The following is a 26,988-nucleotide window of genomic DNA, read 5'->3' as shown; positions in this document are numbered from 1 at the left end:
TCCAATCAAGTAACAGGTCAAATATCAGAGTTTTGAAGGCAAGCATAATCAGATTACATTACTACCAATCCTAAAGCACTGCTGAAAACCTAAACTAACTCAACGATTGGCCCTAAAATACTTCAAGTACGATTCAAAGGCTACCAATCAATAAGCACTACAAATGAATGTGGTACCAGTGGTCTCAACGCGCCTTAAAGCGCCGCCATCTGTGCAAAACGCACTGCAACTGGGTCCTCGTCAATCTCCAACTCGACCTCCTCAGCCTCCTCTTCGGTTTCCTCGCCATCTTCCTCTTTGACCCCTCCATCTAATCCCATGACGAGCTCCTTGTTGATGGGACCGCCACTACCAATATATCCACCACCACCACCACCACCACCGGTAGCAGGAGCGGCAACCGCAGGAGAAGGGGAAACAAACGGATCCTGAATAGCAGAAGCCACAACAGTCCCAGTGAGCGGACTCTCGAATTGCGGAACTCCAATCACATTCGGGATCGCAATCGAGTCAAGAGGAGGGGTTGGAATCCTGTGGCCCATCCTGATCACCTGCTCCATCCAAACGGGAGGAGGTCCGCCCTTGACAGGAACATCGCTTCCAACGGCCGAGGCCAATCCAGCACCACCCGCCCTAGGGGGAGACGCAGAATAGATATCTAGCAGGAGATCCTCGTTCTCCCCAGAAGTCTCCTCAATCAGAGGTTGAGGATCAAGTGACGAAGACGAAGCACTGAGGTGACTGGTGCGGTTGGAGTGTCCACGGCAGATTACTGTCTCCTCATCCGTAGGCGGAGGAGTATAGGTAGTGGCAACCGGACCAGCGAGACCGATGGCGAGCTCGGCCTTGGTGAGCGTAAGCGTCGGGCCTAGTAGATCAACTTGCGGAGACGCAGGAGTGACACCTGGACTAGCTGGAGGCGACTCAAAAGTAAGAAGGTCCTCCTCAGCAACCGGGCTAAGGTTGGAGCTGGATTTGGACGAATTAGAAACATGAGTCGAATCTTCGCTGGAGCCGTTTCTGTCCCGGGCGTCATTTCTCTCATCTCCATCCTCGTCGTCGTGACTGAAAAGGTTCAAGATCTGACCATAGTGAATGATCTTGCCATCGCTTGTGCGTGTATAAGAAAGGGGATCACCATGTTCATCCATAAAGTCACTGCTGCCACTTGCATTATGTCTGCCTCTGCGCCTCTGGAAAACGAGCGGGACGTCGCTCAGAAGGTCCATATCCTCACTTCCATCGTCAAGTCTCCTTTGCAATACGGCGCCTGCCCTGGCAAGCTCACCGAGCTTGTCCCAAAATAGCCAGGGAAAGCTAACAAGTGGCATGGTCTTTGGTGTAATTTTCCTAGTTCCAAGCCTGCCGTCAGGTCTAACGTGCGGTTGTTTGGCTTCGAAAAGGGCAATGCGAACTTCTTCGTACGTGACCCTGTACATGGCCGATACGAAGGAAAGGAGATCACCGCCAGCCTCATTTTTACACTGATCCTTGAAGTGTTGCTTGAGGACAGAAGACTCGCGACCGACGTTGTCTTGGAGTTTGTAGTCTGAGCCCACGCGGGGCTTGGACATGACAAAGGCGGTCCAAACTTCGAACTCGGTTGTGATTTCGAGCTGGCACATCACGCGGCGCATAGCGGTGTCGTACTGAGATTTGATGCGACGGGCTTTGGTCAGCGTCTCATCCCTAAGAGCGCGGCACTTTGTGTGCTTGAGGATGCGGTTATCAAAGGGCAGCTGGTAGTTCTCTTTCATGTCGAATGTTTCCCGTTTAACCATATCGTAGAGCTTTCCAAGTGCTGTTACGGAGTGGTAAGTGTGTCTGTTTTTCTCCATGAAATGAGGCCAGGTCTTGGGGTCAAGCCGTCTCGGAAACTCGGCGGCAACACCAGTCTTCACGTAGTCAACAGCCATGGAATGAAGTGAGGCGAGCTCAAGGCCTGTAAGATTGAACGGTCAATAGGTATTTCTTCTAAAAACATGATACAGTTCACTTACATTTCGGGCTCTTCACTCCTTCCACCTCCGCATCTGCTGTCGCCAGATGAGCATGAGCGATCAACGGCAGATTGTTGTACTTCATATACAACACAAAGAAGGTAATCAGGTTGTTGACGGTCGGTTCGGTTGCCAACTCCTTGCCCGCAATGGGCTCACTGGTCATTGGGGGATGGGAGCGTTCCTTCGGGATAAGCAAAGGGTCCCAAATAACAAAGAAGTCATCACCATCGAGGTCTCCACCAGAGCACATGCTGGGCACGTCTCTGTCCCCAGCCAAGGGGAACACCACCACGTCTCTTAGATGCCGCAAAGCAGGGACATCAACTGCCTCCACCACACGGATATCACCAGGATGGAGAGACGGGTTTCTGCCAACGACGCAGGTTCCAGTAATAACCCTGTACCCGCCATTGACATCATCGGGAATCTGTAAGAATATTTGTGGAAGCTTCTCACTGGGCACGTCTTTCCAGTCTTCGGTGACCTTCATATGCCCTTTCAGAGTGCCAGTCTCATCAACACAGCCGAGCACGAACGCACTCTTTTCGACATTGAGTCGCGCTTTCTCCTTCAACGTTTTGATAGACCATGATCGCCACAGCTGGAGTAGGGTGCGAACAAAAGGCTCCTGGGACTCCATGAAACCGTAAGCAAGCATCTCTGCAATGATGGGTGTCATATGGTTTTCATCAATGAACGTTTTCAGGATCGCCGTCGCCTTTTGTTTGTCCTCCATCGCCGCATTGAAGTCAGAAAGCTGCTGCTCCATCATGTCTACAAAGACTTGATCGGGAACACCAAGAGACGAGAGAACGGCAATAATCTGCCGGTTAAGGGTGGCGGTTGAGAACTGCGAGCATCTGACGACTTCAAGACCATTGAATTCGGCAACAAACTTTTCCTGTGACTTCCGAATATGAACCTCCATACCCTTCACATCAGGCCAAGTTACCAAGACTCCCTTGCAACCTCCCATGCGGAACTGGTAAGCTGACGGCGGCGGGTCAATGCTCCAGTCATGCGCTACGATCTTTGCAAGCAAAGGGGAAATCTTGCCTATTCCATCCGTGAAGCAAAATCCGTCCTTTTCGACATCAGGGATGGTGATGATCCTCGGTGCCGGGATGCCAGGCACCAAACGGGTAGTTGAGAAACACTGCCCAAGTCTAGCCGCATACTTGGCAATGACCTTGATATGACTGAAGCGGCCCATCCAGGCTCGCATCATGTCGCATGTCAAGTTGCTCTGTTCACAGAACATGAAGGCTCCGGCTTCTCGAATCTGAGAGTTGCCAAAGGCAAGGAACTTCCAATGCCACGGACCCATGGCAACCCCTTTCTCCAATACCCTGTACACACGCAAGAATAGGGGAAGTTCCGCTTCGCCGCTCTTGATACGTCCTTCAAGAACTTCATCGGTGAATTGAATGCGGATAAAGTAGTCTTGTGCATGTCTCCACTGGCGGATGACGCGGTTCGTGGGTTCGACGCAGGGGGTACTGAAGTAGATACGAGTAGGGGTGATCGTGACCCTACGAACCCAAGCGCAATGGTTGGGTATCATGAAACTAGTTGGGAAATAAGTTAAGGCTGCATTATCCTTGAAGAGTTCCATCGGGTCGAAAATACGCTTTCCAGCATACTCATCGGCAACGTATTCGAGGATGAGGCGAGCCCGATCTTTGCCGAAGCTGTTGTCATTATCACAAAATTCCATCAGCTTCTCAAGGAATGGCCGGTCAATGTTGTGCTCGTTGATGATTCCTTGCGATATGCAGACTTCAAGCTGATACCGAACATCAAACGGTAGAGAAATACGGGGCGGTGCGGCTAAAAGCGAAAAGTCGTTGCCCCAGGACCGTGAGGAGACTTGTTGAATCTCATGGCCGTATCTATCATCCAGAAAATCCCATACCTTTGGCTTTTGGTTGGGAAGCGGCTCGGGAAAGACAGTCAACTTAGTCCTGAGATTCCAATCGAGCAAATGTTGTTGAACTTGATCCCAGACTCTTGTTGATTGTCGATCCAGCTCAATCCAATAGGTAAGCCACCGTCCCAGTTCAATGTACTGGTGGTTCTCGGCGAGTGAAACTGGGTTTCTGCTGGCATCGAGTCCAGGGCTAATGTCGACCACTCTCTCCCAGAGGTCATTCTCGCTCCAAGTCAGCCGATCCTCGCCAAATGTCTTTGAGACATCCTTCTTCCTGTACGCAACCGGCGGATCCCGGAGAGTCATGACCAAAGCTTGACGATGCTCCTCGCCGACCATGGTTCTGCATAACTCCTTGATGACTCCAAACTTGATATGGAGCTTGTAATGCTCATTCTGTCTGCGAAAACCACTAGATTCGCGTTGGTAGTGGAGGGAGAATTTAATCACCAGTCGCATGCGCTTGAAATCGAACTCGAGTCTCAGTAAAGAGTCGGACGAGAGGGTTTGAACGGATTGTTTCTTCATGAATACTGCAGGCTGGACTAATAGACCGAAAGACAGTGTGGAGGGAAAGACGTATAGAGTTTGCGGGCAAGTGTTGCCGAGCTGAGTCTTGATGGTGCGTTCTTTGCGATCCTCGCGCTTTGGGTCCACTGTCTCGAGAGGCAGCCAGTGGTCGACAAGTCCAATCCTGAGTCTGCAGATGCCTCGACAGAGAAAGTCGGTAGATAGCGGAGGTGGCTCAAAGCGAATCAGAGCTCTCCGGCCACGATCAGAAACATCTTGACGGTCCTCATCAAGTTCAAGGTAACTGATGTGACCATACTCAGAGAAGAGATCGTGAAGGTCCTGGAGTTTAGCTCCAGGCGGCACATCCTTGACGCGAATGGCAGCGGTCCTGGCGCACTTCCACTCCCTGGAAATGAAGACTGGTTGTGTGAGAGAGGGGAGAGATGCGAATGAGGCTGGTTTGCCCCGTGAGAACTGCCGAACAGCGCGAGGGCGAGGCTGGGGAGAGTTGGAGGAGGGTCGCGAGAGGGGTCGTGAGGATGGTCGCGAGGGTGGTCGAGGTGTTGGTGCGTTCTCTCGATGTCGCTGCTGGCTGGATCTGCGGCGGCTAGGATGCCTCGGACGAGCGTCCTGATCTCTGGGGCTTCTGTCCGGCGAGACAAGAATGGCATGCTGCGCCTGCTCTACCCAGTTGGGTATTCCGGACATGGTTGATATCTGTCTTGGCCACAGTCAGCCTTCAGGTGTTCCTTGAAATAGACTCAGATGTATCGGTTTGTGGGGTAATGGGGAAGAAACCCACGAGATAAGTGCCTGATAACGTGCAGGTGGTAGTTGAGGGGTTGTGCAAGTAGTTACTGACCACACCTCTTCTGTTATTCCTTGGTTGAGTTTGATGTTGCTTGGTCTTTTAGATGGCGAGGAAGGCGGCGAGTGTGGATGGGGAAAGAATCCATGCTCATGGACGAGAAAAGCACTCGTTAAATACCTCTACCGTAGGGTAAGGCATATGCGCCTCTCTAGACTTTGCGGGAGAGCACAATGGTGGGGTGGTTACCAAGTAACGGATGACGGGCGAAGTATTGGGACGAAAGACGGGATTTGGCAAAGCCCTGTTGGCCTCGGAGTCTCGAACGCCGCCGAACGGAGAAAACTATCAGATGACAATTCCGTCGCAGAGACAACTGAGCTGCTCAGCTTCCGTTACAAGGTGTCTTATGTGTACTGGGACGAAAGAACATTGAAAAGGCAGTCTTGAGACAGAGGTGAGGTAGAGAAGGCCGTGAGCTGGGATTGAGCAAGGAGAATGTTGTCAACTTACAGCTGAAGCTAACTGAGCTGTTTTCCAACTGCCCTTCAAATATGTAAAAGTAAAACAAATCCGAGACTGAGGCGTGATATTTGCTATTCGGGGAAATAGATGATTGACAAATGCTCCGTGGAGATGATGAATCCGGGGAATACCAGAGGTACCTAGGTAGACAATCAATTTGTCAACTCCAAGCTCTTGTCCATGTTGAGGAAAGAGCCCCAATGTTCCTACTTCTAGGCACCCACCCATGGACGGGGCGGTTCAAGCAGTTGCAAAACTTTGCTTCGTGCCTTCTCCCTGCCGTCGTTCCTTCCTCCAATCTGAAATATGTGAGAAGAGAGGGCCTCGTCACTGCTGCCCGCTTATCATCCGAACCCGCTGTACTCGCGGTTTCGTCGCAACCTCCTCGTCTGGAGCATGAAAGGAAACTGTCTTTCCAATCACGACGCCGGACATCAGATCAATTGATAAATGTAAACAAACCACCTCTCCTCTCTACGGAGTCTCAACCAAACCGAGAAATATATACGCGTGCCGCTTTTCTTGATATCCTGTGCCTCAGTCATTGATGTAGTCATTGCCCTACGGCCTCTGAAACCAAACCCTGCGTTGAAATCAATGTCGAAATGCCACAGCATCCAGTCCAGACAGTGGTTTTGATTCTTAGTAGATGCACTCACTTCCGTGATCCCTTTAGCCATGAACATCGCGTCTCCTGGTCGTGCTCCTTTAATGGCCACTCCATCGTCTAGACACTAGCGCGTACCTCCTCGCCCTCCCGGTCACGATCGACGATCGAAGATCTTACCCGGGTTCATAATCCACTTGGGATCCAATGCCAGCTTAATCGACTTCTGTACACTTAGTTAGCACGCAGTCCAACCCCTTGCCCAACTCTCCCGGAGTTCAAAGACTTACCATGACACCAAGTGTATCTGGCCCGACCTCCCACAATAGTGACTCCTTCTTACCCCAGCCAATTGAGTGCTCACCCGTACATGTCCCCTCCATCTCCAGCGCCCTCTTGACCATGTTCTTCACGCACACTTCCACTTTGTCCCTTTCTTCCTTCTTCTGCCGGTTGTAAATAATGCTCTCATGGAAGTTTCCGTCACCAATATGACCAAGGATGCTAGCGAACAATCCTAGATCGTCCATCTCCTTCTTGCTAACTTCGATGATGTCGGCTAGCCGGCTGAAAGGGACTGCAACGTCGGTGCTCCCTAGGAAAACCAGTAATGTTAGTATTGCTGTCTTTGTGTGAACAAACGCTCGGTGGTGTTTGTTCCTCTCATTGTCAGGATTTCATCGAACAAGCAAAAGAGAAGAAAAAGAAAACTTACAAACTTCCTCTCCCTCCTTCCTCAAAGCAAGCATGCTCCACAGACTCTCCTTCCTCGCAGACCACAACAACTTCTGCTCTCTCGCATCCTTGGCAAATTCAAAGTTGCTCCCTTTATTTGTCTTGGTGATTCTCTGCACCAAATCAATGTTCTCCTGTACGCCTGCTTTCGTCCCCGCAAACTTGAAGAAGAGCGTCGGCATCTCCTTCCACACCCGCGGCGCGGTGGCTCCGCCTAGGTTGACTACCTTCATCTGCACCTCGTCCATGATCTCCATGGCGGCGACAGGAATACCCCGTTGCATGACTTCCGCGGCTGCTGCCGCTGCGTCGCGGATCGTGGGGAAGGTGACGACTGCGACGGAGAGCTCCTCGGGGACGACGGCTAGCTTGAGAGTCGCTTCTGTTACGAGACCAAGAGTTCCCTCCGAGCCCACAAAAAGACTGTTGAGATTGTAGCCGGCTGAGGACTTGCGTGGACGCCGGCGGGTCTTGATGACGGAGCCGTCGGCGAGGACCACAGTCAGGTTGATGACCCAGTCTTTCATGGTGCCATACTTGACGGCATTCGTACCGGAGCAGTTGGTGCCAATCATACCACCAATTTTGGCACTCGGGCCTGTGATATTGGTTAGTGTCTTGAGTACTCGCCAGTCTTCGTGCTTTTGCGGGCACAATACATACCTGGATCAATGGGAAAGAAGAGGCCACTCGCCATCTTAGCCAGCTGCTCATTCAGATCCTGCCAACCAATGCTCGGCTGCACGACAATGTCCATATCGTCCTTGTTGAACTGCACGATCTTGTCCATAAAGGCAAAATCGACACTGATTCCCCCGTAAGGCGCAGAAAAGTTTCCTTCCAGACTGGACCCTCCAGAGTACGGAATGATAGGTACGCGGTACTTGTGACATATCCGTGCGATTGTTGACACATGCTCTGTTGATCGGGGGTAGGCTACCGCAACTGGTAGTCCCTCTGGGTTGGATGATGACCACTCCGAATATCCATGAGCGTGGAGGTCATCCGGGTCAGTTGAAATGATGTCCTCGCCCTCAATCTCTCTTCTGATCTCAGCAATAGCCTGGTATTATCAACTTTCGCGTTAGTCCAAGCTTAACCCCCGTGACTTGTGAGTGGGGTGGGAAGGCAGTTACTTGATTATAATCAGGTCTGGAAAATGATCACACCAACGTACCTGCTCCATCTCGTGTAGACTTGCATAGTCTAGCGCAGGGTAGATACTATCCATCAACATAGTTCCGGGAAACCCGTTATGCCGAAATTCTGACAGGCTCCAGCCAAGGAGACCGGCGGTAGTGGCGATGACAATGGCTCCTGATACAGGAGGCCACGTCGAAGCCCATCGTGTCTGGCGTGCTTTACCATTGCTACTACCACCGCTCTCTCCAGAGATGTTGCTTCGGACGGCCGAAGTGGTGAATCGCTGGCGGAAGGCAATGCTACAAGTACTCCCACTGACACCGGGGCCAGCAACAGCCCGGCGAATGGGCCTCGCCGCTTTCATGAGGTAGGTTGTCGACATGCCGGTCAGCGTTGAAGACTGGATCAGACACGATGGTTGAGTGGAGGGTTACAGTGCACCGTTATTGCCGAGTCTGATGTGTGAACCAAGCCTGCAACTTCACAGTTGATGACCGATAATATATGTTCTGAATATTCTCGTCTTCTCGGGAGGGACGAAGTAGCCAACGCCGGTTTGCCCGATGGGTTCGTCTTGTGATGTTTTGTGAGCTTGATGACCGAATACAACACAAACAACTTTGCTTTCTCGATGGGCATGAAATTTCGCTTACCTCATGTAAAGTTAGGTAGGAAGAGGGACGGCTTACCTACGCCGTACTTATCAACTCGTGGCTTGGCTCTCACGCACACCTGCACCCGAGGAGAGTACCCACTCCGAAGACTAGGCCCGGATTGATCCAGCCTTTGGAAAAGCGTATCCGAAGTCACACACTCAGCTCTCCAAGCCACGCACCGTGCCTTTGTTGTAACAAGCAAACGACGATCAGTCCCTCTGTGGTAAGGTTAGGTGTCTTAGTCTTTTGAGGGTTCAAATCAGCTCTAATGAAACCTACACCTAGAGAATTGAAGTGGGCTATGACGAGGTTGCGTGTGGATGACCTGATGACCAAATCGTGATGAATTTATATCGAATGATTAAACTTTAAGAAAACAGTATGCATAAAGGGCATACTCGAAGGGTGCTTGTGAAATTTCAAGAGTGAGCAAGAGCCGCTTCCATATGTGGGATGGATGCAGTAAAGAGATGTCGGGACGGAGTAGCTGACAGGTCCAATAAAAGAACAATGTCGGGTTAGCTAGTCAAGCATGATGAACTGCCATCCGCACTACAGAAAGGACCCTAATGTAAGCCAGGTCTGTCCGGATTCTCCAAGGCCTGGGAGAAGGAGCAATAGGGATAGCACCCGTCGTCACCGGGTGGATCTGACGATTTGCAAAACAGGGGCCGCACAACAGGACATGAACGGTGGGGGAACCAGGCAGGACAGAGAGCTTCCTGAGTGGGTATAGGAGTACTTGTTGTTTTCGTGACCAGCTCGGTTTGGAGGAATCAAGGGTATTGAGGGGGTTGTGTGATGTAGTGCATCGTGGAACTGGCGCCGAGGACAAGGAAAAGGGCGGCCGTAAACGAACAGGGAAAAAAGCATAAAAACTGTCTGATAACTTTAACACTATGAGTATCTGGAAGGGGTTTAGCCAAAGAGATGAGCCTTTGTATTTGTAATCGGCCACAGAGTTGTCGTCTTACGAAAGCCGAGAGGATCTTGGGAGAGGAGTGAAAAGGCAGACAGGTCATCCTTGACCCCATAAAAAATCGAGGATCTAGATCTTGGGTACCTCTACTATGCAGTAGACATGCCCGGTACAAATCTCATCCGGATGGTATAGGGCAGCATCGGGTTAGCTCATCGCTTGGCACTTGCGCAAAGCGTCCTGTTGTAGGAGGAGACTGGGCAAACTGGGTATCAAAAGATGGGGTATTCGTGGGGAAAGGGAAGAAAGACAAATGAGAGAAACAAAGAAGACTTAAGTCCCACATCCTCCCACGCGTAGCTCACATGGCATTGGCGGGGGTAGAGACCGGAGGTCGGCACTGCAGTAGCGTCTGGTAGTGTGCTCGGGCTATATATTTGGCGAGGTAGAGGTCACGCCGCGCTCCAGGTACCTGAATTGGTGTCATCAAGTGGAAACTAAAGATGGACTTGGCTCAGGGTGGTGGGGGAGAAGAAGAATGACATCTTGCGGGCCGAGTTGCTCGGTAGCATCTCTGGAACCCCCAAAAGCGTCGCTTGTCGTCGGCTACCTTTTTCCCTCTGTGCAAGCGGTGCTATTTCGCTCTTTTGCAGTGACGTGCCAGCCATTGAAGTGGAGATTCCTTGACACTTCTTCTTCTGTCAAAGTTGGGATTAGATTGCAACCCAAGGCCAGCGAAATAGGTAGGTATAAGCCATGATTACCGTTACATGCATCGCAATTCCTGAGATGGGAATCTCATTTGGAGATTGGCCATTTCTGAGTCAAGGGGACTACCCGTTAGGTCTTCGTAATCGACCGTCTGACTAGCGGTTGGAAGACGTGACGACTATGGAGGTTATCGTCAATTTGTCCCAATGCTGTCGATCGGGCCACTGTCAGCAGCTCGCTCTCAGGTACCGGCTTTGTGGTGTTCCGGACAAGGGAGGGCAAGCCACACACCTATGCAGAACGAGTTTGGCGTTCGTTTTCGAATCGTGAGGAATAACAAAGCTGATAATCTACAGCGTTATGAAATTGGAGGCGCTGTTATGGGCGCATTCCTGCTGCCCTTCAAGCCTTTGGCTGCCTGACTACTGTTTTAAAGCTTGGCAAATCCGGGATATCTCGCCCGCCAGGGCAAAGCCTTTGCAACTTGTGCAACCCTCGAGGTCGAGTTGCCGTGCGTAGGTCGCATCTGTTACTGATCACTTGCTTTTGTCTGACGCATCAGCTCTTCGCCCACCTGGTCGGGCCGCAATCACCAACGGAAAATGCGGTGAAGAGTGTGCAATGTGCGATAATCCCGTCACTTGAGGGAACCAAGTTTGAAGTTGTCCATAGCGTGTATCTGTATTAAAGCTCGGGAAAGTTTAATCTGGCAGACGTATAGATGGCAGTGGTGTGTTCATTACCGGGTTATTGGAACCGCCGGGGCCGTATTCGGTTATTTCGGTGAAAGAATGCCGCTCCTTGCCACTTCAAGGGAGTCAAGAAGTCAGCCAGCTCTCCACGGCCTCATCACCTTCTGAAGTGCTTTTGGTACTGTCAGTTTGTGAAACTCTGTACCATGACGGACACTCACCATACGATGAATATCATCCCTGACCCTCTTTCGCACTATATGTTTTGATGGGAGGAATCCCCCCACCCCATCATAATGCTTGTCCAGCAACTTCAGCGCAGAAGCGTGGTAGAAAAAGCAGTAGTAAGCACGGAAATTGGATTTGACTGCCGAGGTCATGAGGACAAAAGACAAGTGATATAGTTGGCAGTAAGTTGCGGGAGCAAACAACCTGGAAAGATGAGTGGCAGAAGTGGAGTGAGGTCAGACTTGCTAGAGTCATCCATTTCCTCAGACGGGACCACAAGAGCGAGGCGACGGCGACAGACTCCTCAAGACTGATAATTAAGTGCGGGGAAAGAAACGACCGGGAGCCTTTTGGCACTTCGTTTACTACTTCGGTTGAGATGCCGCGGTGCAACTTTTCACACGCCCCGTGGAATTGCCATCAATTCCTGTCCGCCAATCCGGCCAAGTTCGGGATGCTCGCCGAGTCGTGTTGTGTTGCGTGAAAGATATTCTCGCTTCTCAACGCAGTCACGATCGGTCAGCTGGAGGACTCACCGAACCTCGTTGAGAGAAACATGGATGGAATGCGGTGAAACCTGTCGAAGAGGCTGGTAAAGTAGCAGGATAGCAAGAGCAGTGATTGACCGGATGGTTGCCTTTGTTTTGGACTGAAGTGCGGTGCTTTTGGTGATAGACAATACAATGTTGGAAGGCGCAGCTCAGATGCGTAAAGTTTGAAAATGTGAGCGGAAGGAACCCATGTGGAACCTGGCGGACCCCCGCCTACCTAAGCTCCTGCCGCTACAATCTAGGTACAGTAGCCCCTCCTTGCCCGCGATTGCCCTACGGAGATGCCAAGCCGGTACAACTGCCCCACATTGAAGCACCTGGCTTCACGGCGGGGAGCGGGCGGTCCCACCTCCAGAAGCCCACAACAGCTCCACGGACACTCACTGCACAACACGCGGAGATCGAATCACGACGACGACGGCGACAACGACCCTTACTCTAACCTTCTTTCCACTTCAAACTCTGAACAACACTCCGCTTTGGCTCAAGACTGCCTGTGAGCATCCTCGCTCCTTCTTGCCAAATCTGCCCTTCCATCTCTTACCCCTCCATCTTCGGCAGTGGGGGGGAAGAGCTTTGCAGAGTCAGACTTGTTGCCGCACTCCCACATCATCACTGCAGTCAACATCATTTCAATCGTCAAGTGGAATAGTACCTATGGATCCGACTGACCGCTTTCAAGAGGTACAAATCGCTGAGCCTCAGACTGCAAATTCACCACCAACCAGCTTCCAACATTCATTGTCTCTGAGACAAAGCGTGTGAGTCCTGTCCATCTGGCACAAGTGTCGCCATTCTGCCTGCGTCCCAGAAGAGCAGATTTACCGTCATGGGGTTACACGGTCCCACCACCAGACCAACGACATTACAGAATCTTACTTAGTCTCCCTACCTCGGAATTCCTGCCTCGTCTTCTTTCAGCTTACGTTGTTCATGCGCTCCTGTGGGAATGGCTTCCATTTCTTACCTTGCAGACCGCTTTCTTAGAACCAAGGAATCTGACCAAGTCGTTGAAATCCTCCTCGTTCTTCTTTTCGATTTCTTTGGGCCTCTTGATACCTATCAAGTTGAGCCATCAATGATACACCAACTTCTACCCACACCCTCAGCAATCGCAATTGCCCGTCGTCACACCTACCGCATCACATCTCCAAGTACAGTGCCCACTCCTTCGGCTGACGTGCCATACACTCCATATATCGAGCAAGGAAAGCAAACTTCCAAGCCCAAACATTTTTGTCAATTTTTGATCGTCTCGTTTCTTCGGAGATGCCAAGGCATAAAGCGTCCGGGTTGTCATTACAGACGACATCGGCGAGAGCCTAAGCGAGACGCCACCTCCAAATTCTTGGAGCAGAAAAAGCAACATGTCTTACGCAGAGTTGACAGGTCGGCAGGGTCAGACAGCCGCCCGCTTGCCCACTCATCGAGAGAGATGGCACGGCAGGCAGAAAGCTCGACGCCGACTCGGGTTCCAGAACTCTCTCAGAAACCAGAAGCCCAGCAGCCGCCGTTAGGGCGGGAGCCAACGATCAAGTGTGGCGAGTAGCAATGGCAACTTCAAGACCTCTGATCGGCCTTCGTCACTACGGTAGTGTATGTATGGTGTGCATCCTCACAGCACCCCTTGTGTCTGAGTACTTTATTGACTGGACTGCATTACCCAATCTCCATCCTTCTGGTAGCATCCAAGACAAATCCCTGACCAGCTGGATATCGCCGACTTAGCCAGTATTATTAAACTTCACAACCGAAGCCGCATTCGTCACGCAGGAAGCTACTGTACGCCTCAATCAAGATGCTTCGGACCGTGCCCTTGGCCCAAGCGTACGATTTTGTACATCTAGCGCTTCATACAAGAAGGTGCGGCAGAGCTTGTTATGGTTAGGAAACCAATGAAGATCATGGATGAACTAGTGCCCATCAATTGTGACCCTTTCCCTTTTCTACACCTCAGCCGAGATTGGTTTTGACGGTGTGACAAACATCACATAGAATCGAGACCACTGCGCTCGCTTGCTTATCTCATGTACGATGATCAGCATCCGGACATCGCTGGGAAGTAGTGTAGTTCAGTTGACAACTCAAATTTTGTCAAGACAGTACCTACCACTCATCCCTTCCAGAAGAACGGGTGACTGATGGATGAACGTGACGAGAAAAGCCTTCCGCACCCTTCAAGCATTTACCCGCACGTCAGCTGATGGTCACGAGACTGGGCAGAAGGGCCAGATGAGACGTCAGTTGAATAGCTAACATTCAGCTTCGAGGGTACCAACCAGCCACGGCAAACCAGTTTAGTTCGCCTTCGCATAAGGTGAGTGATTACTTTGTATCGACATTGACATCAACGCTAAAACACAAACATACGAGCAAACAGAAACATCGCTTCATATTCAATCCTGTGAATGTTCAAGAAAGGTCCCAGCTAGCCAACACCTACGAAATATGCTGACACCCACCAATAGTATGAATTCACCCTTTTACCCCGGGCTCTTACCTCTTCTCACCACGGGTCCTTCCCCATTTCTCATTTCTTTTCTCATAAATTGTCGTGAACCATGAGGCAAGCCTTGGGATGTTGTGCTCACGAGGATATGAGTGGTACCGGCCATTCTATCTCATACTACATAGTCTTACCATTACTCGATATGTACTACCTGCACTTGAATCAAGGGTCCGTATATGCCTCAGCCTCACTTACTTCGACACCAACGGCCTTTGCCGTGCCTGGCTTGGCTTGGTGACCATGTGGCTCCGGGGGCTTGGTCGTCCCTGCTCTGTTCTTAGAGTTAAGACAGGAGAACTCTGGGATGAATTGTTGCCGTGAATAATAAAGGTGGCAAGTATGTGCCGAGTGACACAGAAAAAAGCTTACTTATCTTCAGAGTACTGCTGAGCATAACCCAAGGCGACGCAATCAGATGAAGGCAATCACAACTCATCGGTGAATGAGCATCCGCTCACCGTACGGAACTGTAGGCAAATTTCAGTTTGTAATTCCTAGCCACTCGCGGTTCTGGGATTACACAGTTGGAAAAAGGACAGCGGCTTATGTTGAGGACCCAAAAGGCTTCGATACTCGCACTTGGCAAGTCGTCACATAATGGAAAAGGACGCGGGCAAAGAAACTAGACGTTGAAAAGCCACTTTCATGGGAAAGGAGGGAATAAGAAACGGCAAAACACAGTGAGCATGGCGACAAGAGCTTTGACTAGCTCAAATGGTCATGATACGGAGCAAATTCGAACAAGGGCTGAGTCTTATAAGGCGGTTCTTCCTCCGGCTTCTCAACTACACCACATATCGAGCCAGTCGCCGACACAATTTTGCGAATAGTGTACAGTCACTCGGAAGAACGAAGACTAAAGCGCCGTCATTCACGAAGCAACAATGAAATAAGACATCAAGCCTTCGGCCTATCCGAGTGGTTTGGTAAATCAGACTGCGCAGTTAAGTGACTCCCTGGGAGCTAGCTTTAAGTCACTATAACAGCTTACAGTGGTGTGGGTCACCTACGCCTAGTCGATGCAGGTGGATAAAAGTGTGATCTGCTGTAGCATCTTTCTTAATGATGGATGTGTCTTGGAAGTCGATGACCTGGATACTGCCATCAAAAGGGGGTAGAGAGGTGGAAGCGCTGAAGGATATTCTCATCCATATGGCACCAACGTCCAGCCCAACCCACTCAAAACTTCACCCGTAGGGATAGAAATGATGCCAAGGCCGAAATAGAAAGCCTCCCGAATCCTTTTCCCAATCCCTTCATCCTCTTCTTCCTTGTATCTTCTCATATCAAGCCTAACAAAGTCACCATTTCTACTCCGTCAAGCCCCGACTTGGGGTCTGCTGCCTTTCCGCCCCGTCAAGCCGTCGAAAAAAACAGACAACACCATGATTCGCTTAGACCAAGACACCCGTCACCCGAGCCCTGATAATTGCCCGCTATTGTCTTCGGAACCAAGAGGGGAGCGAGGGAAGTCTGTACAGAGATCCAGTAATTTGTCTGCTCTCGTAAACGCCCCATCTACTTATCCCATGTCCATCCGAGAACCAATACTTCACTACTCCATCACCACTGAGCAACCCTATACCATCACATCGCATCCAACATACCATCGTATCTCATCACACCCGACTCCTTCCAGCCGGAAGGACTAGTTCCGCCAGTAAGTCCAACAACAGCGCGGTAACCGCGTTTTGCGTCCTTACCATCCTCCCCTTTCCCAGTCACTCGCATACCTACCCAGGTATCCTGCGAATCTGCCTCCCTTGGCTTTTGAGTCTCAACCCCAAGCCAGCAGTCTACCACCAAGCAGTCGAGTACTGTATATGCTCAGCTCGGCTTAGCCTAGCCCTGCCGAGCTTGCTTCCTTCCTGACTTATTTGGATGCCCGACTTGACGCTTCCGGCGCCACCATCACAGAAAGTACCCACCAGTGAGCGCCCTCCTCCCGGCTCCTCAGCTCGCCTACTGGCAGAGGGGCAACTTCGCATTCCTCTGGCCGCTCGCCACATGCAGCTACCGTCGTCCCCGGAACCATTCATTTCCCACCTTCTCTCCCCTGTCCACAGTCGTTGCCAACACTTATAGCGCTTCCAGCACTTCCAGCGCCTCCAACGATTGTCACTGCCACCACTTACATATTCAACGCATGTAACGCCTTCCACATCGGTACTCTAGGTTGACAACGTTGATGTTTCTGTGTGGTCGAGCTTAAGTCAAGAGAGGAAAGTATCTGGGTACTTGGCCTACCTCTATATAGAAGTAGGGATCAATGTTTCACATAATTCACACACAGCTGAGATCTCCAGCCGGGGGGGGAAACGGCTGTTTTTGTCGCATTTGTACCTACCTTACCTTACTAGAGACATTTATCTCGAAAATGGAGATACAATTTGTTTGATGACCGAAAGTTAAGGGGAGAGAAGGGGTTCCTGATTGGCCTTTCAGGAGTGAGTGAGTGAACTCAAGATGGCTAGGTATTCCTAGTAAAAGTCAAAACAGTTGCTATGACAAATATGTGTGTGTGAGAGAGAGAGAGAGAGAGAGAGAGAGAGAGAGAGAGAGAGAGATAGATCCTAGCAACAAAGACAAAACTTTTCTATTCTTTTCTAGTCTGTTCTAGACTTGGGGCCTACCTAGGCTAGCTTGGAAGAGAGTGTGCAGTGGTTGAATGGCTTAAAAGTGTATAAGGAAAAGAGCGGGAAAGTGACAGGGCTGTTTAGATACTGACTGGTGCCTCGATACAGATGCAGAGCCAAGTCGAGTGGCAAACGAAGACGAAAATGCGGAAGTGATCACATATGATCTTGGAATGGGTTGCGAGTCTGTCGTTGTTGCCGGGCATCGTGGAAGAAGAAGACCGTATCAGGTGCTAATGGTCAGCACGTATGTTGTGACATGTTATGGATGGATCATGTGCTGCGTCAAGTCAAACCTTTAGAATCCTAATCTAGAAGATGATGATGCTGATGGGTAAGGGCGGGACGAACATAGAGTAACGCGGCGGGTGCCTTGGGGGAATGGTCGAATTGACCGAGTGGTCCAGAGGTGAGTGATCGGAGGTTGTTGGTTGTTGTGTCGTCACGGCATGAGGCCATCTTGGGCATGGTTGGTACACACATTTGTTGCGTGATGAATTAAACCCCAGCTAGAACTCTCGGATAGTGTAATGTCGTCAGACGTCGAGATATCGCGAATGGGTAGAGTAGGTAAGCACATCACATTCACGAAGGCGAGAAAAATGGGATCCGACAAAGTTTGAATAAGGCGTAGGGCCAGAGGGCCGGTTGTTGTGATCCAGTATCAGGGAGCCATGTTTAGGCATCCAGCTAAAACTAGAAATACCTAGGTACGGAGCTAAGGGTCGTCGCTCTTACGCGACGGGTATCTTGAATTTCACATTCCCCTATGAACTCCATCCCAGCATGCATTTTTTCAGTGAACGTTAGGTATCAACAAGCCAAAGCCCCCGTTATGCCCGAAATCCTTAGTCATGAAGCACCAGAAAACACACTTGCACACATTTAGTGGGCAAGAGCGTTGGCGCGGCGGCGGTCACGCTCCTCAGCGATGGAGAGCTTGACACCCTTGCCCTTGGGAAGGGAGATCCAGGGCTTCTCGGAGCCGATAACGAAAACGTTGGACTCGCGGGTAGCGAAGGTGTTGTCAAGAGCATCCTTGACGTGGATGATGTTGAAACCACCATCGTGACGCTCACGGTGGGTGATGACACCAACACGACCCATGTTACGACCGCCGGTAACCATGGCGATGGCACCAGTGTCGAACTTGACAAAGTCCTCGATCTTGCCAGTCTCAAGGTTGATCTTGACAGTGTCGTTGACCTTGATCAAGGGGTCGGGGTAGCGGATGCTGTTTATCACGCACAAGAGGTTAGTCAACCGTGGGAGGGGAAAGTTTGGACATACCAGCCGTTTAGATCTCGCTTGTAGTTGTGTGATCGCAGAGGATGAGTTCCCCCATTCCACTTTCCCGCAAAGGTGTCGCGTAGGACGGACATGTGGGGGGAGTGGAAGGGTGAACTTCCACGCGTATCTACCAAAGCTTGGTCCAACGGCTGATAGATGTGGGCAGAACTTACGTTCTGGCATCATGCGTAACCAAGAATGGGATACCGCCCTTGCCAAGCTGGACGCGCTTGACCTTGCCGAGCTTGTACTTGGCCTCCTCATCCTGGATGCGGTGGACGGTGAAACGGCCCTTGGTGTCGTAGATGAGACGGAAGTTCTCGCCAGTCTTCTCGATGGTGATGACGTCCATGAAGCCGGCGGGGTAGGTGATGTCGGTGCGGACCTTGCCATCGACCTTGATGAGGCGCTGCATCATGATGGCCTTGGTCTCACGATAGTTGAGCGCATACTTGAGGCGGTTGCGCACGAAGACGATGAGGGGCATGCACTCGCGGAGCTTGTGAGGACCAGCGGAAGGGCGAGGAGCATAGACACCCGACAGCTTGTCGAGAAGCCAGTGCGAGGGGGCGCTAAGGCGCTTCTGGTGCTTCTTCCTGCAGTAGGGAGTCGGAGTCAGTCATTGCCGTCGCTGGAAGGCTTAGTTTTTGCGACATCTCCACGCGATCTTTTGGTGTCGCAGCGTTTGGCGCCCAATTTCGAGGACGTGACCGAACTCGAGACTGGTCATCCAAATGCTGCGTCGCCGGAAAGCATCGTCGAATCAAGAATCGTCGTCAACGATCCGTATGGATGGTGGTGTACTTACGGTCCTCTGCCCATTTTGACGGTTGGCTAATGGATTTGCTGGTCGAGAAAATCAGGAGGGAAAGTTCGTCGAAGAGGCCGGCCAGGTAAATATGAAAAGTGTTTTGTGCCTCGAAAACCCTAGCGTCCTGTGGGTGGGCGGTGACAGCCGGCAATTGCACTTGGCGCTTGGCAGTTTCGTGAGTTCTTGGTCTGTGCTCCACATCCTGTTTTGCGCCCCACTGCGACGCCTCACTTCCTGTGGAGTAGTCACCAGCTGAGGGTAGGCTGCGTTCGGGGTTAGGGTTGGCCACGTTGATCGCCCATCTGTCTTCCCGGCTGTGAGGTGTTCTCCCTGAAATGTCATCACCAGATCCTCACCAGCGGTGGCCTGACATCATATCATCAACAAACAAACAAACGCTCTCACCAGGCTCGTGTTTGATACGCTGACTCGAAAAGAAACCCAATGTCAACCACTCTTGTTGAAGTCAATCGAACTCATATTTGCTTTGCTCGTATACTTTAAGTACTAGGCATCCTACTGCGAAGTAGTTTGCGTGAATTGACCGTCACTGATGTTTCCTATCTCTTCTGGTTGTATCTCTCGTCATCTCGTCTTCCTCCCATTGTTGACGGTTGCTCCTGCCTCGATTCTGACTGTGGATCGATCCCGGCCCCAACCAAGAAGATGCTCTCCATGAATATGTGTGACGCACTCCTCCCAAAGTTGTCTGTCCTTCTTCAAAGACAAATGCGTGCCCCCAAGTTCCTGATCCCAATCTTTTGTCAGCCCCTTGACTGACGCCGCCCGATGTGTATAAACGCAAAAGAAATAAAAAAGGTGTTTCGCGAAGCCTGCCTTGATGACCGGTGACGCCCTGTATCTAGAAACCCATATACGCTGATAACATAGCAAAAAAAAAAAACAAATGAAAGTTTGTCAAGTTCAAACAATGCGCCGGCCGTTTACCGTGCGATAATTCCCGTGTGTTAGAGACGACAAAAGATCTCTCGCGCTGGCGGCAAGAAATTGCAATGTTGTAGCAAGCTCTCTGCATGCCTACCTGTTACCTCGCGCTTCAGAGAGCCCTCCGATGGGCGGATCCGCCCGATAAACCATCCTGACCTCCTGAAATAACTGGCGCTCCTCCCCCCATACCTCCCTGTCCATATCTCAGGCGCTCCGAGGCTGAGGAAGGATCTTGGGCATCGTTTAGCAGGAGTCGGGATATATCCATGTCGGGAGGTCCTCCGAAATATGACGACGACAGAGGACCGTCGGGCAAGTCAGCAAAGACAGAAGCCAGACCGGGTAGCGTCTCTGTCGGTTCGCATGTCGTATTCGGGAGCCACTTTGGCAACTCCTCCCTCGAGCTCTGTCGCGATACTTGCGATTCTATCGATCGTGCTATGGTCGGCTCGAGAGTTTTGGATATCGTAGGGTGAATGGAAGGCTCCAGCAGACTGATGCTGGATGTAGACGCCTCCGCACTCCCGCGCGCTTGATGGTCCTTATCCCGGGGATTGGTCTTCTCAATGCTTGCGTAAATTTGCGGATACTTGTTGCGAACCCGGTCGCGCAAATCCGTGGGTTGGCGGCTCTGAAGATGATACTCTGGATCGCGTTGGATCTTGGTCCAAGCCGGCCCGTGTTTCTTGAGCCCCGCCAGAATTTCCTTGTCGTCCAAGTCCGTAAATGGACGCCGCTCACGACGGTGCGACTTTTTGAATGGACCCCTAATTCCCAGTTCGACAAGATCTTCCATCTTCTTCCGGTGTGCCCGACTCTTTCTCTGCTTTGCAGGGGCCGAGTCGGAGTCACCCCTATCCTTATCACTCGGTCCAGCCTCTGGGTTGCTCAAGAGAGCGTCCAGCGACAAGCCATTCTTGTGCCTGCTGCTCATGTGCGTACTTGGTTCGCCTGACGTAGACTTGTCGGCCGCAGGGCTTCTCTTGCCTGAACCCCCACGAAGCTCCTCGGGACAGCAGGTCCGAAACCGATCCTTGAGGTCACCGGCAGTCCGGTCGTTGAACTTGTAGTCGGGATCCTCCAGAATGGTCGTCCATTTTCCAACACCATGCCGACTGACACCCAGTAAGAGATTGTTGGTTTCCTCATCGGACCACTTTCTCCGTGGTTTCGCCGCCCTCCGTTTCGCCTTGGCTCCGCCACTGGTCTTGTCTCCGTCTGTTGGGGGTGGGGATGTAATGGACCACTCGGCGGGTGGAGTTGTGGTTGCCGAGGCAGGGACATGGGTCGGAGGACTGAGATCATGCATGTAGCCGCTTATCCTCGGTGGCTCATGGTCGACAACGCCGGAGAGTATTGGAGGAAACCTGCTGGCGTTGGGGTTGGGTGGCGGTTCGTGAAGGCCGTTAAGGATGGGTGGGACCGTGACTACTTGTTGAAGAACCACCTCTTGGGTGGATTTCTGCTTCTTGAGAGGCTGAGGCAGCTGGACATAATCGTCTTTGGCAGCGAGAGCCCGCTGTCGCTTCTTGTTGTAGGCATCCTGAAGAGCATCGGGGTGGTCGCCTGCAGGTCTGCGCAGAGAGAGGGGCGTGCTGCTTGTCTCTGGGGAGTTTGATGAAAGCAGCAATTGGAGTGAATGACTCGAAGGAGGGTGGCGAGCGGCAGAATCGCTTGCGAACAGGTCTATCCTGGGCGTCTGCTTGGTCATAGACTCGTTACTGAGCGTGTGAATCGGTGGCAGAGTCGGCAGTTGCTTGTCGGTTCTCTGCTGCTGCTGCTGCTGTTGTTGTTGTTGTGGTTGTTGTCCAGCATCGCGGGGCAGGGTAGGTAAATAGAGCGAGTTGCTGTTCACGGGGGCCGTTATAGGACCGAGCTGTATAGGTGAAGGGCTATCGGCTTGCTGGGTGTTAAGTACGGTTGAGAGGTGCATAAGCCGTGGCTCGATGGTAGCCATCGTGGAGGAAGGGTTGCCTCGAGGAAGCCGGCATTGGGCAGTCGGCGAGGCGGGGCCCGGAGGCGTTGAGGGCGACAGCGTGTATGAATGCGTAGGAAAATCTAGTGTTAAGTTGTCTGCGGGAGATTGGATTGTTGCAACGGGATCGCGAATGTGGTAAGTGTGATATGTGGTGACGATGACGGAGTAGGGGAGGGATGACAACTTTTTTTTTTTTTTTTTTCCCCCAGAGTCTGATAAACACAAGATGCCTGGTATTTGAAAGAGAGATCTATTAAAGAAGAAAGGCGAGGCGTAGAACGAACAAAGCCCACGAGACAGACCAGCGTAGGAAACCGAGACTGAGACACCAGTTGTTTACCCTCGTGACAAGGAAAGTAGGCGGAGAGGAAAGAGGAGGCAATGAACGGGAATGGGGAGGAAAAAAAAAGGAAGTTGGAATTAAGGACGATTCTCGGACGAGGTCCCAGGATGTGAGAGGTCTCGGCTTTCGTTGACTTGCCCACTGTACACTGGAGGTACCTTGCGGCCCACCACTTCCGCGGCCCTTCAGCGTGCCCCCATTGGGTCCCAAGCTAGGTACACTAGGTCGTTCGATAACTGCGGTTGTACTTGCCCTGGGCTGGGACCTGATGGGGAGGTGAGGTGACCCGCAGCACTGCATGCGGGTGCGTTAGGACCACCGTAGTGGGAATCGATGGGCCAGAGAATCGATACGTAGGTAAGTAGTGTAGTACATCTAGATCTTGACAACGCCTCGTCTAGGTAGGTGGTAGCTTGGCACGAGCATCAAATATCTCTCGAGTACTATGTAGTGTACTATTACATTACATTCTGATGGAAAACGTCCAGACGGCATCCTTGTTGAATCCAACGTGTTGGTCAGCTGTCATGGCCAGCCTGGGTTCAGCCAAGGTACCCGGTCCCATCGAGTTTATTTCCGGCAACAAGGGAAGCTGGATAAGGTATAGTTGAGTTGACTAGACGTTGACCAGAGGAGCGGTACCTGACTCGTGTTGTTCATCCAACTGCTGGAGAACATTGTGGATGAGCAACAAGTGAAGTGACATCAAAAGTCCAAAAAGTCCCCGAAGGAACTGCTCCTGATATCGGTCCTCCAGAAAACAGCGATAGTCTTGCAGATTGTAGACCCGTTCCATCTGATGGGTGGGGTTAGCTTACACATTGTTGCTCAGGGCAGTGGACACTAGGGTCCGGGTCCCGTCCTTCATCCTCTTTCTCCCCCTTCCCTCGCTTCCCTAGTGTGTTGATCTTTGCTTCACCCGGGTCCTTCTCCCCGGCCAAGCTCGCCAGGCACAATTGTACATACTATTATGTATTATCCAGCATCAACCAGTCCGCATTAGTCATCACCAAGGGATCATGTAGTTATCACAAAGCTTTTTTTTTTTTTTTTTTTTTTTTTTTTTTTTTTTTTTTTTTTTTTTTTTTTTTCCACTCTGACTGCAAAGTACCTCACATGGCTGTTGTGTGCTGTAGTGTAGTGTAGTGTAGTGTAGTGTAGTGTAGTGTAGTGTACACTACTCCTCTTTCACTTGGCACCATCACATTTCCACTTTTAGCTGGGATCGTCCAACACAAAGACTCGTCTTTTTTTTTTCTCATCATCGAGACTTTTTTCGCCTCCTCCAGCTCCGGTCTACGGAATGCACCCAAGGTTTCAAGGGTCAGTGAGACCCCGAATTTGACAGATCTAGCTCATAGACGGACAGAAAGTGGGATGGAGGAGGAGGGGTGAGTCGGGGAGACAGAAAAAGCGAGAGAGACAAAGAAAAAATAAAAATAAAAACCGAAAAACAGTTCCATTTCGAAAATGGAAGCTTCCATCTCTGTCTGCTATTCATCATGTTTCATTCCGCAATTGCAAGTCGACCCATTTCAAGTCCGCCGCCACATTGGGCGTCTCAGTCGCTCTGATTGTTAATAATGAACGACAGCAGAGAAAAAGCGAAGAAAAAAAAATGATGCAGCCTCGGCTATCGAATGAGAACGAGCTAGTGCCAATGCCACCTAACTTTGATTGGGGAGGCAATTGAAGACATTTACGGCACTTCCCTCTGTCAAACCCGCTGGCCACTCACATGGCCGACGCGGTTACCCACCCGGCCTCTTGGGATGGCCTCCTCCATTTTGTTGCTGCTGCCCACACCACCACCCTTTACGGGGTTCGGAAAGATGGGGGGGGGGGGAGGGCATGCCCCTGGGGCGGAGGAGACGCCGTCAGGGGAGTCGTGTGCACTGAATGGTTCGGAGGGAAAGGGCAGCACAAAGCCGCTATTATTTTCACTAGGCAACGGTTACACGGCTGCGACGACACCACCATCGCAGCTTTCAAAGTCTTCAGCAACAGCGAGATACACCCGACAGCGGGCACACCTTTCTTGCTCTCCCCGGCATTGGCATGTTGACATGTCATCTGCTGAGAACTCTTCGGGAGATCTAACCCTCTTCTGGGTCTCTCATCCGGGCTGCCTTATACATAGTATGTCTCTGGTGATGACGGGCCTGGATCACTGAGGAACCACCAAGACCACCCTCGCACGCCAGAGGGCCGGTGGACGGAAGCTGAGTGGCGAAGCAGGCGTCTGGGCTGTCTTTCCCTGCCCTGTCCAGACCATCTGCCCTCCAGAACTACACTACACTACCATACATACTGCGGTAAACCCGACCCTCAGGTTTGACGCCCACCAAAAGCCGCCAACCGCGGAGGTGCTACACTACACTAGTGTAGAGGTTCCTACTATCTAGACTATGTTCTAGATGTACACGCACGAGACACCAATGCCATCCATGCCTCCGCGGAATAACCTTTTTTATCTGCCAGATCCGCGCTTATTAGCTCCATGATCAACCGAAGCTGCTTCCGGATGGCGAAACCACTGCAGCAAACCACGATATGTCCATCTACGCACGCGAGGGAGCCTCATTCCATCTCCTTGACTGGCCGCCTCCGTCTCCAACGACTTACCTTACCTTCGCCTCCATACCAGCTCACTACACAGTAGTGTACACAATTCCAAACAGATGTGGGTGGAGATGATGGCACACGAGTTCATTCCGCGATCTTTGTGCGATCCATCAAGCGCTCCATCATCACCGCCGTTGACGCTTGTTGCAGTTGCCTATGTGATCCGTTACGGAAGGTAGGTAGCTCATGGTCGCCCCGCGTGAGCCCCGACCGCCCACATCCACACTTCCATACTAGCAGTGCGCAATAGACATCATCGAGCCTACCCTGCTTCGTGTCGTTTCACAGCAGCAAGCCTGGGTAAAAGAGAGAGGAAAAAAGGCCCTCGCGCCCTTGGAAGCTGCCCGCCCTATCCGCTGTCAAAAGTGAGACTGAAGCAAACTCATGCAAAATGCGACAACCTCCTCGGGGACCGATGGCAACTTTACAGACTGACAACCTTTCGAGCTGAGAAGCCCGGTGGTCACCGCTTCCATCTCCGGCCCGTACCGAGTGGAGATGTACACTACATAGTATGACCGAGGGGAATCTCTTATCGTGAGCAGGTCTTTGTCATGGAAGCTTATTGGGTCTAGGGTCTCGGCCCAGCCGCCGACTCCTGATGGATCCTGAGGCTCGTGTGCCGAAATGGTGTCAATGCTTTCAATAAGAGATGGATTTGACTCGAAGGGAGATCCCGGGACCCGAATCGACCCTGTCGTCCTGATAGTTAGGACCATTTCTTCCGCTGTGCCGTGGCAAGAACAACCACCTACGTCAATACCAAGAGGTGTCCGTTACCGCTTCGAGACTTGTCCAATATCCACCTGATCGTTCAGGGTCTCAACATCAAGACATTCACTCGCAGAAGGATCACGTTCAGGCGTCCAGACGCACACACGCATGGCCTACACTCAAGCCCACATGTATGATACGAGTGTGTGCAGACAATGAAAGTTCCAACGGCCTACAACATCGTGGTTGGGTAGCCAGAACGCATCGAGTTCAATATCACAGTTACACAGAGTTGGTTGGCATACTTGGGCCCCCTTCTATGTCACAAAGAGCCCGAGGTGCATTCATGCCCTGCTAGCCACAGACGTCCTTTCGAGAAGATGCCGGTGGTCCGATGAAAAGTCTGCCAAAACTTACTTTCACTGTATGTTAATTGGTTTGCCCAAGCCATTTACCTAACCCTGCTTCGCTTGCCTATATCGGAGAACTTTTCACTAACTCCTTTCTAGCCTCCCCCGCTGCACGACGAAGAAGACGTGTTTGTACATGCCTCCTGGAGTGAGTTGGCATCCGACCAGTGCTGGCGTTAGTGGGGATGCTACCATCATCAAAGCACGTTTTTGACCTGACCGTTACCTAGCTAGCACGCCTGGTGGATGCCCAGCCAAGCACAGATGAGAGCCGAGGATCCTCCAGTTCATCGCCATGCCCGATCCCCAGACCATTGACTGCACAAACGTCATTTGGCATTGGCCTCTGGGTGCCCATACGTGGTGTGAATCGCATCACCTCGACACGTTTTTACTGTTACACTGTCATTGAGCATCTAATCATCCATCAGCTACAAAATGGACGGTGAGGTCATCTATTTCCAGGATCCCTGTGTGAAAAACACCATTCGGTGCCGAAACAAACTATCATCGTTAGTTCCACTACACTACTACATTGGCCAGCATGAAAAGCCGTGTTTCACCCGTACCGCCGGGCTGTCCCCGTTCGGTCACATACCCAACCACTGATCGTCCACGGGGTCTTGTCGGGTAGGTGTACCGGCAAGTGTCGTGTATCGGCACGCAAGATCCGGGCCCGGTAATTGAAGAGCGTGAAAGCATG

The 26,988-nt window shown here is 51.5% G+C and overlaps 6 protein-coding genes across 6 annotated transcripts; 1 reads left to right on the top strand and 5 right to left on the bottom strand.

Annotated features, from left to right (window-relative positions):
• Window positions 1-34: 34 nt before the first annotated feature.
• Window positions 35-5,154, bottom strand: NEUTE1DRAFT_149305 (suppressor of ascus dominance; the record flags this gene model as incomplete). The annotated part of the gene is made up of 2 exons (XM_009856897.1): window positions 35-1,942; window positions 2,001-5,154. 2 exons carry the CDS (start codon window positions 5,152-5,154, stop codon window positions 195-197), a joined length of 4,902 nt encoding a protein of 1,633 aa, XP_009855199.1.
• A 1,242-nt stretch (window positions 5,155-6,396) lies between these two features.
• NEUTE1DRAFT_89060 (D-lactate dehydrogenase mitochondrial precursor) lies at window positions 6,397-8,703 on the bottom strand (the record flags this gene model as incomplete). Its single annotated transcript, XM_009856896.1, has 5 exons — window positions 6,397-6,612; window positions 6,677-6,981; window positions 7,102-7,719; window positions 7,785-8,184; window positions 8,299-8,703. 5 exons carry the CDS (start codon window positions 8,644-8,646, stop codon window positions 6,541-6,543), a joined length of 1,743 nt encoding a protein of 580 aa, XP_009855198.1.
• A 5,615-nt stretch (window positions 8,704-14,318) lies between these two features.
• NEUTE1DRAFT_104593 (uncharacterized protein) lies at window positions 14,319-14,772 on the bottom strand (the record flags this gene model as incomplete). The annotated part of the gene is made up of 3 exons (XM_009856894.1): window positions 14,319-14,374; window positions 14,522-14,637; window positions 14,726-14,772. The coding sequence occupies 3 exons, from the start codon at window positions 14,770-14,772 to the stop codon at window positions 14,319-14,321; spliced, it is 219 nt and encodes a 72-aa protein (XP_009855196.1).
• Window positions 14,773-17,638: 2,866 nt separating this feature from the next.
• Window positions 17,639-19,330, bottom strand: NEUTE1DRAFT_118448 (40S ribosomal protein S4; the record flags this gene model as incomplete). The annotated part of the gene is made up of 3 exons (XM_009856893.1): window positions 17,639-18,400; window positions 18,630-19,052; window positions 19,265-19,330. 3 exons carry the CDS (start codon window positions 19,276-19,278, stop codon window positions 18,052-18,054), a joined length of 786 nt encoding a protein of 261 aa, XP_009855195.1.
• Window positions 19,331-20,194: 864 nt separating this feature from the next.
• NEUTE1DRAFT_70375 (uncharacterized protein) lies at window positions 20,195-22,355 on the bottom strand (the record flags this gene model as incomplete). The annotated part of the gene is made up of 1 exon (XM_009856892.1): window positions 20,195-22,355. The coding sequence occupies one exon, from the start codon at window positions 22,170-22,172 to the stop codon at window positions 20,325-20,327; it is 1,848 nt and encodes a 615-aa protein (XP_009855194.1).
• A 708-nt stretch (window positions 22,356-23,063) lies between these two features.
• Window positions 23,064-23,383, top strand: NEUTE1DRAFT_53397 (uncharacterized protein; the record flags this gene model as incomplete). Its single annotated transcript, XM_009856891.1, is given in 3 exon segments — window positions 23,064-23,142; window positions 23,225-23,235; window positions 23,249-23,383. The coding sequence occupies 3 exon segments, from the start codon at window positions 23,064-23,066 to the stop codon at window positions 23,381-23,383; spliced, it is 225 nt and encodes a 74-aa protein (XP_009855193.1).
• Window positions 23,384-26,988: the final 3,605 nt, after the last annotated feature.

The sequence above is a fragment of the Neurospora tetrasperma genome (genome assembly GCF_000213175.1).
Source record: "Neurospora tetrasperma FGSC 2508 unplaced genomic scaffold NEUTE1scaffold_81, whole genome shotgun sequence".
NCBI lineage: Eukaryota > Fungi > Ascomycota > Sordariomycetes > Sordariales > Sordariaceae > Neurospora > Neurospora tetrasperma.
The sequence above is the reverse complement of the archived record's forward strand: the minus strand, read 5'-3'. Positions and strand labels throughout refer to the sequence as shown.